At 41.5% G+C, this 12,721-nt stretch overlaps 1 protein-coding gene across 1 annotated transcript in view; it reads left to right on the top strand.

Annotated features, from left to right (window-relative positions):
• LOC106074829 (neuropeptide FF receptor 2-like) overlaps nt 1-12,721 on the top strand; it is a 33,138-nt gene that overhangs the window by 18,887 nt on the left and 1,530 nt on the right. The window contains exons 9-10 of the mRNA XM_056018900.1: nt 4,892-4,978; nt 5,208-5,303. Coding sequence (XP_055874875.1) covers nt 4,892-4,978; nt 5,208-5,303 — 183 coding nt within the window. The remainder of the gene's footprint in view (nt 1-4,891; nt 4,979-5,207; nt 5,304-12,721) is intronic.

Genomic DNA, 12,721 nt, shown 5'->3' on the forward strand with positions numbered 1-12,721 from the left:
ACAGTTTTCTATCCAGGGTCACCCCTAGATATTTTGGCGTATTTTCACGCTGGAGTCGCAGCCCACCGAGTTGAAGCTCGAATGGAGCCTTAAGGATGTCGATTCCTAGGCTGAACAGGGACCAGGTCGTTTTGGCAACGTTTATCTGAATCTGCCATTTGTCGCAATACGAGGAGATGGTATGGAGGTCTGCTTGAAGTGCCGCCTGGATTTGGTCGGCTTTCTTCCCGGTTGACCAGAGGACAATATCGTCAGCATATAGCAGTTTTTTGGACCGTAGTGAGCTGGGCAAATCATTAAGAAAGGCTATGAAAAGTGTACAGGACAGGGCGGAGCCCTGAGGCAGGCCATTAAGTTGTTGTTTTGGCTTGCTAAGGGAGTGCTGGTATTTTGTACGTGTGCTCCTCCCTGACAGAAAGGATTGTATCCAATTGTATATCTTGCCCCGCACACCCATAGCTCTTAGCTTAAGATAGAGGCCTTGCTTCCACACACGATCGTAGGCCTGTTTTAGGTCTATGAACACCGCGTATGTGCTCTCGGACCTCTGGAACCCGTCGGCCACCTCCTGTGCGAATGTCGTGACCTGATCGATCGGGCTCAAGCCTGCCCTAAAGCCGGCCTGTTCTGGCGCCAGGATACCGGCACTCTCAAAGCACCAAACTAGCCGCTCGTTAACCATTCGCTCAGCAACTTTGCCAAGGGTTGAGGTTAGTGAAATGGGTCTGTAGGACTCCACGTTAGTCGCGTCTTTTCCCTTCTTAAGGACTGGCACAATGACAGCACTCTTCCAGGCCCCGGGCAGTCTGGACTCTGCCCAGGTTCGATTCATAAACTCCAGGAGTTTATCTCTCGCAATGCCCCCAAGGTGTTTTACCATCTCGGGGGTAACCTTGTCTGGCCCCGGAGCTTTTCGGTTTTTGCACTTTGCTATCGCTCTGTCCAGCTCAGCACGACAGAAGGGCGCGTTGCACGTTGCTTGGCTTTCCGGCTCATCTGGCTCCCTCTCGAGCCTCTTACGTTCTTTGTTGAGGGCTTTGGACGTGGCAGACTTCTTTTCGGGCTTGCTGATTTTAGCAAAATGTCGATTCAACAAGCCGGCCATTTTGGTTACCGTCGAGACCGGCCCTCCGGGTGACAATAGAGGGGCAGCCGTTCGCGCTGTGTCTTTGGCCTCTAGGTTTCGCAGAAGACGCCAGGCTTTCGAGGTATCCCGAAGATCCATCCCGGCGCAGGCAGCGTTCCAATGGTCCGACCGGACGCGTCGGGCCAGTTCACTCGTGGCTCTGCAGAGCCGATTGTACTCCCGCCGGATTTCAGGGGTACCCTTCCGTTCAGCAAGCCTCCGGGCTCGCTTACGTCTCAGGACCAGCTTATTCAATTCCTGAGACCACACGCGTTTCTGCCTTACGCCAGGATAAGTCCGCGGGACAAACCTCTTGGCCGCACCCAACATAGCTGCTGTTATTTCGCCGTATATGATGTCAACGTCCCTATCCTCCACTGCAATATTCATAAGGGCAGTGTTGACTGCTGCCTCGTAGGCTGGCCAGTTCGCCTTGGTGTAACTCCATCTACGCGGGGCTTTTGGGGTTACACCACTGGCCTCTGAGAGGGCAATTGTGACTAATATGGGTCTATGGTCACTTCCAATGTCATCTAGGACTTGAAATTGAGTATGTGATTCTAGGTTAGCTTTGATTAGAGTAAGGTCTGGTCTAGATTGGCTGCCATTTCCGGTATGGTATAGAGTTGGGGGAGTATGTTTATTTTGCAGACAGAACAAATTAGAATTATTTAGCAGTTCATGAATTTTATGTCCCGATGAGTCGGTTGAATCATAGCCCCACTGCTGAGACTTAGCATTAAAGTCTCCTGCGATGACGTTGTGAGTATTGATATTAGTACAGTCATATTCGAGACTAATTTCATGCTTGGGGGGGTTATACAAATTAGTTACCGTGAGTTTGCGCCCTAATTTATGTATCTCGAGGGTGATGGCGTCGGTACGCCCATGCACTCGTGGACCGGGGACTTGTGTAGCAACCAGATTGTTGCGTACGTACGTGATGAGCCCCCGGCAGTCTGTGCATTTGCACTTAAATGCAGTATAACCGGTAATACTGGCATTGCGTTTGCCAGTTAGTGTCTCTTGTAGTAAAGCCACGTCTATTGCCCTCTCGTGGAGGAGTTTTGAGAGCTCTAACACCTTTGGGATGACCCCGCAGATGTTAATTTGTAAGATCAGGAGGGACCTAGTGTTTATGGGCTTAGTCCCTGGAGTGGGTTGGATTCCACTAGTGTCAATTTGGGTTGTTTGGGGGCCGGAGGCTCCCGTCACTATTTCGCTTCCAGTCATATTTGCCTGCGGTGTATCTAGGTCCGCAGGAGGTTGTGGCAGACTTCCATCAACCTTATTCGAATCGGACCTCCGAAGGAGGTACGAATGCAGTGTTCGTTGAGAAGAGGACTTAAGTGGAGGAATTTTAGCTGACTTTTCACGACCTGACAAATTCCCCCTCATCGAGGTCGCGGGGCGACTAGTAGCTGACTTTTCGTGTCCAGGCCTGACGCCCACTACCCGGCGCACGGAGCCTGTTCGGGTCTGCTCGTGCCCGCTTTTTACTGTGTCTGTGTCAATCATGGTTGTATGGTTAAGGCCGTTGGCGGCCTTAGTTACTGCTCTAATGCAGCAGCGTGCATGGCCTATACTTGTGTCGCCACTAAGGGTAAGGCAGAGACCTGCCCAAGCAATCACCGCCACAGATTGGCATATAAGTTTCCTGCAAGGCAGGAGTGGGGTGGCACGCGTTTCTCGATATTCCCAGTGTCAGAGTCGCCATTGATCGCGGCGGATTCCTCCACTAGCGCGCCAGGGAACGGGCTAGTTAGAGCCTAGCTCGTGGGCGCCGACCGGTCCGCCCGACGCAGCCCGCTAAGGCCGCGCCAGTCAGTCCAGTCTTTGCCCAAAGTGAGACCCGCGAATCAGCCGGGTCCCAGGAGAACCCGACCAACCCTCGAGTTGGTGTCCAGCGCTATCCGCTTTTCGGAGATCCCGTTAGGTCTCTTACTCACCGTTGCCCCGGGGCCCCACAGGGGGGGGGCTGGACATAACCCCTTTGAGTTCCTTTTACACTTGCCGGCTGCTCATTCATCAGCGGCAAGCAACCAGTACCCTTGGCCACTCCCAAAGAGCGGAGTGTTCACGCGGCGACCACGATGAGGTGGTACTGGAACGCCGCGTAATCAAACCACCATATTATGCAATCATACCACCATATTACGCAATCATACCACCATATTACGTAATCAAACCACCATATTACGTAATCAAATCACCATATTATGCAATCATACCACCATATTATGCAATCAAACCACCATATTACGTAATCAAACCACCATATTATGCAATCATACCACCATATTACGCAATCAAACCATCATATTACGTAATCAAACCACCATATTACGTAATCAAACCACCATATTACGTAATCAAACCACCATATTATGCAATCATACCAGCATATTACGTAATCAAACCACCATATTATGCAATCATGCCACCATATTACGCAATCATATCACCATATTACGTAATCAAACCACCATATTGCGTAATCAAACCACCATATTACGTAATCAAACCACCATATTACGTAATCAAACCACCATATTATGCAATCATACCACCATATTACGTAATCAAACCACCATATTACATAATCAAACCACCATATTATGCAATCATACCACCATATTACGTAATCAAACCACCATATTACGTAATCAAACCACCATATTATGCAATCATACCACCATATTACGTAATCAAACCACCATATTATGCAATCATACCAGCATATTACGTAATCAAACCACCATATTATGCAATCATACCACCATATTACGCAATCATATCACCATATTACGTAATCAAACCACCATATTGCGTAATCAAACCACCATATTACGTAATCAAACCACCATATTACGTAATCAAACCACCATATTATGCAATCATACCACCATATTACGCAATCATACCACCATATTACGTAATCAAACCACCATATTGCGTAATCAGACCACCATATTACGTAATCAAATCACCATATTACGTAATCAAACCACCATATTATGCAATCATACCACCATATTACGTAATCAAACCACCATATTACGTAATCAAACCACCATATTGCGTAATCAAACCACCATATTACGTAACCAAACCACCATATTATGCAATCATACCACCATATTACTCAATCATACCACCATATTACTCAATCATACCACCATATTACGCAATCATACCACCATTATACACTATCATTTTAGGATTGTGCAACATCATAAGATCGTCAAACCACGGCCCTAGCAACACTGTCTTACCGCGCTCCCCCAAACCTCCTTGCTGGATGCAGAAAGAAGTATAACTTTGAAATTATCTACAAAACACTTATAGGTGGCGCCACCGTTTTTTTTTTTGTTTTTTTTTTAAATCTTCAATATTTATAGACTACTATAGACCACAAGCTTTGAAGGGGGAACTTTACTTTTTTTTTTACTTTTTTACTTCAATATTTATCGAAGAGTAAAAGAATTCCCCCCCCCCGGACAGACAGACAGACTGACAAATGATGTAAGTTAATATAATATAATCTCTCCTTTATATATATATATTGTGGACAATCTTGCAAATATTATTACTCTAGCAGCTCTAGTTCTTAAATTTATTATGTTTGTAAAGTTCTCAACCCAAGACTAATAACTACAAACTACCGGACCATTCGCTGATAATTTGATGTAGATTTGTCTAGGTAGGTAAAGGGACCTTCTGGTTAGCCAACGAAATCAAATGAAATATCTTCTATTTAAACAGACAGTACAGCCAGATCTATGGCACCTCATAGTAAGATAATGCACGATCCCCACAGTTTTAATTCTCAAGAGGACGGCCATTATTCAGGTAACGTGTCCGAACAAAATAAATCTGTTATAAGTTATAAAATGGTTTAATTTAATCATTTATACACCTAAAATTAGCGCGGGTCCTATAAAAGTGCTTGGGTCACTGAGGTCGCATAGGTTGCAGTGGCATAAGGTTGGCCCTGCAAAATAGTGGTGTATGCTACGCCGCCGGTCGACTAGTTTTTTTTTATATTTTGCCTTTTTAACTTATTACTGTTTATTTACAGCATTGAGCCCTGCTGCATCACATCTTCATGTAGACACCAAACATGGTTATAGTAATACATTGCAAGTTCCGGTTTCAACTGTCTATGAAACACAAGGTAGGGATAGTAAAAAAAGATTTGGGAAATAAATAGACTTAATAACAATGTTGATACCTGCCTGGCTGGACCACTTCGGGGGCCGATTTTTGAGTTTGTGTTTCCACACAAACTGTCTTTGTAACCTTGTTTTTAAAAGGATCTATTATGTTTCGGTTGTTTATGTTTTAGGCTTATTAAAATACTTTCCGTACCGGTATACTTTTATTTTTGTGTGCATTTTCTTATGTTATATATTACAGAGAAGATAATTACATCCTGCACGTTTCTTGTCAATCTAATCATGTATGTTAATCAGTTGCTAAGTCGTAAGTTTTCCTGGCTGATTCAGACAACCCATTCCATTCTCTAATGGCACTAGGTTAGAATCAGCACTTGTACAAATGGTTCTAGCATAGAGAATAAGACACGTGTCTCTATCTTTGTGTCTCTCGGAGCATTTTATTAGGTTTAGTTTTTTTTTGTAATACCAAACAGCCAGTGGCGTAGCATCCATGGCGCGAAGAGGCTCAATAAACCCGGGCCCACGACTATTAGGGGCCCAAAGCCTGTGGGGTAGCAACAATGACGCAACGGGGCTCATTGCGCTTGGGCCCATGACTCATGACCAGTTGGGGCCCCACATGAAAATTTAGGGATGACACCAAAGTGAACAAAATAACACTTTTGTTGGAATCGATTAAAAAAAATATAATCTAAAAAGCCATCTCAAAATGTCCCAAACCTTATACGAAGATTTTATATTTGTTTTAAAACATTAATCCGTGTTGCCTTAAGCCAGATTCATTGTACTAGCGACTTGGATTACGTAAATGTAAGACATTGCTTTCCATCATGTAACGGTGCCTAGCCCTGATCGTGCATTTGAGGAGACTATTGTTGTTTGATCGTTCCATACTTTTTTCTTTCCTATATATTCACAAAACCATGATTAGTATTACAGAAATTGGAGGGGGGAGAGAGAGTTTGATTAAGAAAATATATGTATGTGTTGTACACAAAAAAAAGGAAAGGGGAGGGGGCGACTCGGGCGACAATAACATTTAGATCTAAAGAGGCTGATGGTTACGAATAAAAAATTTGGCACAGCTGCTAATTATTCATTTTTTTCAAAGCTCAATCTGTTTCTTTTTTTCTGTATTCAAAATACAATTTTTAAACATTATTTTTCGATACTAACATTTATATCAGACTGTTTTTTTTTTTTTTAAAGTCGACTTCCATGCTGAGTTTAATAAATAGTAATAATGATATTAATAAGGCTTGTCGGTCCTCGGCAGCGGATTTTCTATTTGTCTCACATGTGTATCCTGCGGCCCTTTTGAGTGATCTCCATCTGTCTCATTCTGAGGCCGCATGCAACCAGGTGCTCTCTACTATGTCAGCTAAGACAAGTTGGCGCCTAAGCTGGTTTTTAAAACATTTCTTTATTCATTTGAAACACCTTTCAGTCGTTTAATGATGTCAAGAAATTGAACAAACATGACTTTAAAGACACTATTACTTGTCCTAACTGAATCACATGTAATGACATAATAAGGCTACATTACTTGTATTGGAATGTCTTTTGGTAAATGTGCCGATACATTCAACTTAATGGACCTCGTTCACCAATCGTAAACAAACAACATTTAGCCACGTGATAATATTGATTAAACAATGAAAAAAAACGTATCAAGTGACAGCCTGCGTGTATTACGTAATTTGTATAGAAGCGATAGAGAATCACGTGGCTAAATGTTGTTTGTTTACGATTGGTGAATGAGGTCCAATGTTTTGTCAAAAACTACATTCGTTTTATTAGGAGAGGGGAGGGCACCAAGATATTCTTGAACCCGGGCCTTCAGGTACCTTGCTACGCCACTGCAAAAAGCCTGCTGCGCAAGAAAACTACTTCATTTGCGTATATCTTTAAAAAAAAAATCATTAATCAGCTTCGACTACTTTGTACCTGCCTGTCTCTGGAAGCTCCGAACGTAGAGCTCCGATATTGTTTACATCGAGGCCAACAATGAAAGACACAGATTCGTGCTAAACGTAGATAAAGAACAGAATCGACGCCGGTTAATTGACCGGTTAACGTGAATGTCAGCAGACATCTGATTGCCAAGCCAGCAAAAAACCGGAGGGTAATTAGTCCATTTTCCGTCAATTTTTTTTTTTTTATTATAAAAAAACTGACCATGCAATCACATGGTATTGGACAATTGTGTGCTAAAATTACAATAGCTTCCGTGTTGAGTTAGATGGACCGTAATGGCTGCATGCCTGTATCTGTACGCATTGACCAGTTGTTGATCTTGCGATTTCCTAAAATAATTATCTTAGTAAATTACTTTGTTTACATGTAAAAACAACTTACCAGTGAGTTTGTTTATACCAGCAGTTCTCAACCTTTTAAGCTCGGCGACCCCTTTTTACAATCCACCACTCTGCCGCGACCCCCATTCGCACACACTCACAGTAATAGAGGAATAGACAAAAACAATAAACTTTTTCGATTGTCTTTGGCGACCCCTGGCAAATCGTCAATCGACCCCCAAGGGGGTCGCGACCCACAGGCTGAGAACCCCTGGTTTATACATTGAAACTAGAGAATGATGTACTGCACTCACTGTACAAATAACAAAAAGTGCGAATAATATAACGAGATAAAAAATTATTATAAAAATATTATAAAATAAAGGTATTAACTTAAAAAATTATAATGGATTTTTTCCCTCGTAGCATAGATTATACATAAATATACCTCCATATATCATTTTAAAACTTTTTTTTTAACAAAGCTTATATCAGTTGTCTGTCTGGTACTTAATTTAATTAATGTTTCAGTTTATAAAATTTACTTTTATATTTTTTAAAAAGCATGAATTTCTCTTTAATTATATACCACATAAAACTTTTCTGATAACAAACAAAAATATTTTTTTAGCTTAATAATAACAGGGTAGTGGAATACAAATGAGCGAAATGAATAATTCCGTCGAAACGTGGAAAATAATTAGGAAAAAAAAAGGGGCAGAGGTTATTTTTTTCTGTGGCCCACCAAAACCTAGTTGCTTCAACAATAACACTGAGGCGAGGTTTCGCTATTTCTTCTCTAAAAGACAATGAAGACCCTAGGCGACTGACTAGTTTGCCTATGCCCTAAGGTCGGCCCTGTCTAAATGTCTATAAAGAATAGAACGTACTTGTAACAGAACATATTCGCGAAAACAAAGAATCCCTCTCCTTAGGATCTTTCATTTTCTTTGCGCGAATAGATGTATTGGCAGCTCTGGACTGTCATTCGATGGTCTCAATTGTTAACGAGTTTGAACAAGACCAATGGCACTGGCGATCCAGGGGAAGAGGTCAAGGCCGAATTATATATATATCATTATAACTTTTAAAAATAGGCTAGCTGACTGTCTTTTAGTTTGCCTATATACTGTATTAAACAGATACATTTTTTACACTACCGATTAATTAATTAATTTTTCTCAGTCAAAGCACGGGTTCCATCAGTTGTTACACTTTCTGTCTTGTTCCAAGCCAACCCAACACTTTCAACACAGTTCTTCATAGCATTGAATAAATACTGGCCTTGATTTTGTGTCTTTGACTGAATGTTTCGAAATACTGCCATACAATCGTTTACTTATAACTTTTTAAAATAACAATGTTTCTTTCGCCTCTTCATCATAAATGATAAGAATCAAAAGTTTCATTAATTTATATAGATATTTAAAACTGTTTAATTTTAATATATTTGCATTTTTTATATGTTTAATCTGTGGGTACACCTGATTTCTGTAGGTGTCCGCGGGCCGCATAAAACACTATGCCAAGGCCCATGTGGCCCGCGGGCTGAAATGTGCCCATCCCTTTTCTATAATGAAATTTATTAAAAGGGCGGTAACTCTTAAATTAACAGAACCGTATTTCATTAAATTTGAGCATATTAGATTCTTAAGTATTTAATAGGAAGAAAAAGAAGAAGAAAATCATATCCTTTTAAAAGTAAAATTCGATGTTGATGACAAATGCCGAAAGTGCGGAAACACGGATACACGTGAGTGAAGTTTTCAGCTTTATCAGCATCTGCCTACCTAGTTCGCTATAACCAAGTCGCGAAACTAATAAGCCTACATCAACACCTGGCTTTGACACATACCGAGATTCAGAAAGATACACCCCCTTACTACAAGTACCATCCACAGGAGGTTCTTAGGTCAACTGATTACCTATTATACTGGATTTACTGTTTATAGACAAAAAAGAAAAATCCGCAACCATCACTGACATCGCCGTACCACTATCTCATTATTAAAAAAAAAACTGAGCTGGAAAAACAACGAAAATATGGGAACCTTGGCTTGGAGATCAAGCGTTATCTAAAATTATCTAAAACAACAATATACCCAATTATTATATCAACCGAGGGGATAATAACAACTGACCTCACAGATACCTTCAAGGCCCTTGGCATTCCTAGGAACATTCTCGTTGCCTGTCAGAGCGCGGTACTTCTGCAGGCCTGCCACATTACCAGAAAATTCCTCAGTGGAAACTGATAAAGGGACTACGGTGAATTTCGTTTCCCTTTAACAAAACTCGACCCTGTGGCAGCGCCAGAGAATGAATGCTCGTTCGTTTCTAACATAATAATAATAATAATAATAATAGCAAAACATATGTAAACAATGTGAAATACTCTAAAATATGTTTGCAATTTGTTTTACTTTAATATTACGGTATGCTTTCACTAGTTAAGAAATTTGAATTAATGTGATAAGAAGAAGTGAACTATAACGTTTAATTTCTTGCATTAAGGTGGATCTATTGAACTTTAGACTCACATACGATTTGGATATTCGTGCTGAGTCCACAATATCCTTACAAGAATAAAATCTTCAATTCCGTGGTGTTGCATATTATAAGCATTCACCATCACCTTCGCCTATCCCTTAGTCTGTTAGACCGTTGGGGGCACCATACAAGATTTGTTGACCGTCTTTCTCCATTCCTCTCTGTTTTTACATTGGACAGTCTCTCTTTCAAAAACAGGCCCATTCATTCTTAGGGTCTCTGCCTCTTCTTCCTTTTCCTGGTACTGTTCCCTGAAGGAAGGTGTCTGTGAGCCCCTAAGACCTTGTAACATGGCCATAGAGTTTTAGTATGCGTTTTCTTTAAAACAATCGTTAGCAGGTCATCGTGGAGTCCAATGGCTGTGGTAGCCCTTTTCTCCAATCTATTCAGTTTACCCAATCCATTAAAAGTGTTTTCTGTATTCTGACTTGGGAGACTGAGGTCGAGATACAATTGACTTCCTAGTAAGAAAGATAAACAAATATCTTTAAAAAGTGCTTCAAAAACATTTGTCTCTGGTGATGCTAATATAAAATATTCAGTCAGGATAAATGCAATGTCGAAAATCCCCAGGACCTTCTTGTTGTTTTTTTTTTTTTTTTGGTTGTCCTGAACCTGTTAGGACAATTTCTTCAGGTTCCTATACTTGCGACGATCAATACACATTCAGAATATCCGAAGTTTCAGCATGTGACTCGGAATCTTAGCAGGTTACATTGTTGACCAATGACATTGACTTTTTAAATGACCCGAAGTTTGAGGACCTCACTCTCTTTTACCCCATGAGGAACATGGGTAGTTAATGTAGTGTGGTTGATACTCAGTCGTTAGGCTAGTACAACAACAAATAAACTGTTGTATGTATGTTTTATTTTTAATGCAGAACTAGAGTACAACTTAACAGAATTCTTTTAAAAGGAACGTAACATTTATTGAAAATGTATGCAGAATTAACTTGCATCATAAACACAACATAAAATAGTGATATCATGAACAATTAAAACAAAATACAACTCACTTTGACAACTACACAACTTTCTGTCGCCGTCTCCAGCTTCTCTTTACACTTCAACTTTCTGTCTCCCGTCTCCAGCTTCTCTTTACACTTCAACTTTCTGTCTCCCGTCTCCAGCTTCTCTTTACACTTCAACTTTCTGTCACCCGTCTCCAGCTTCTCTTTACACTTCAACTTTCTGTCTCCCGTCTCCAGCTTCTCCTTACACTTCAACTTTCTGTCACCCGTCTCCAGCTTCTCTTTACACTTCAACTTTCTGTCACCCGTCTCCAGCTTCTCTTTACACTTCAACTTTCTGTCACCCGTCTCCAGCTTCTCTTTACACTTCAACTTTCTGTCACACGTCTCCAGCTTCTCTTTACACTTTAATTTTCTGTCACCCGTCTCCAGCTTCTCTTTACACTTCAACTTTCTGTCACCCGTCTCCAGCTTCTCTTTACACTTCAACTTTCTGTCACCCGTCTCCAGCTTCTCTTTACACTTCAATTTTCTGTCTCCCGTCTCCAGCTTCTCTTTACACTTCAACTTTCTGTCACCCGTCTCCAGCTTCTCTTTACACTTCAATTTTCTGTCTCCCGTCTCCAGCTTCTCTTTACACTTCAACTTTCTGTCACCCGTCTCCAGCTTCTCTTTACACTTCAACTTTCTGTCTCCCGTCTCCAGCTTCTCTTTACACTTCAACTTTCTGTCTCCCGTCTCCAGCTTCTCTTTACACTTCAACTTTCTGTCACCCGTCTCCAGCTTCTCTTTACACTTCAATTTTCTGTCTCCCGTCTCCAGCTTCTCTTTACACTTCAACTTTCTGTCTCCCGTCTCCAGCTTCTCTTTACACTTCAACTTTCTGTCACCCGTCTCCAGCTTCTCTTTACACTTCAACTTTCTGTCACCCGTCTCCAGCTTCTCTTTACACTTTAATTTTCTGTCACCCGTCTCCAGCTTCTCTTTACACTTCAACTTTCTGTCACCCGTCTCCAGCTTCTCTTTACACTTCAATTTTCTGTCACCCGTCTCCAGCTTCTCTTTACACTTCAACTTTCTGTCTCCCGTCTCCAGCTTCTCTTTACACTTCAACTTTCTGTCTCCCGTCTCCAGCTTCTCTTTACACTTCAACTTTCTGTCTCCCGTCTCCAGCTTCTCTTTACACATCAACTTTCTGTCACCCGTCTCCAGCTTCTCTTTACACTTCAACTTTCTGTCTCCCGTCTCCAGCTTCTCTTTACACTTCAACTTTCTGTCTCCCGTCTCCAGCTTCTCTTTACACTTCAATTTTCTGTCACCCGTCTCCAGCTTCTCTTTACACTTCAACTTTCTGTCACCCGTCTCCAGCGTCTCTTTACACTTCAACTTTCTGTCTCCCGTCTCCAGCTTCTCTTTACACTTCAACTTTCTGTCTCCCGTCTCCAGCTTCTCTTTACACTTTTATTTTCTGTCACCCGTCTCCAGCTTCTCTTTACACTTCAACTTTCTGTCTCCCGTCTCCAGCTTCTCTTTACACTTCAACTTTCTGTCTCCCGTCTCCAGCTTCTCTTTACACTTCAATTTTCTGTCACCC

Source organism: Biomphalaria glabrata, chromosome 2 (genome assembly GCF_947242115.1).
Source record: "Biomphalaria glabrata chromosome 2, xgBioGlab47.1, whole genome shotgun sequence".
NCBI classification, from domain to species: domain Eukaryota; kingdom Metazoa; phylum Mollusca; class Gastropoda; family Planorbidae; genus Biomphalaria; species Biomphalaria glabrata.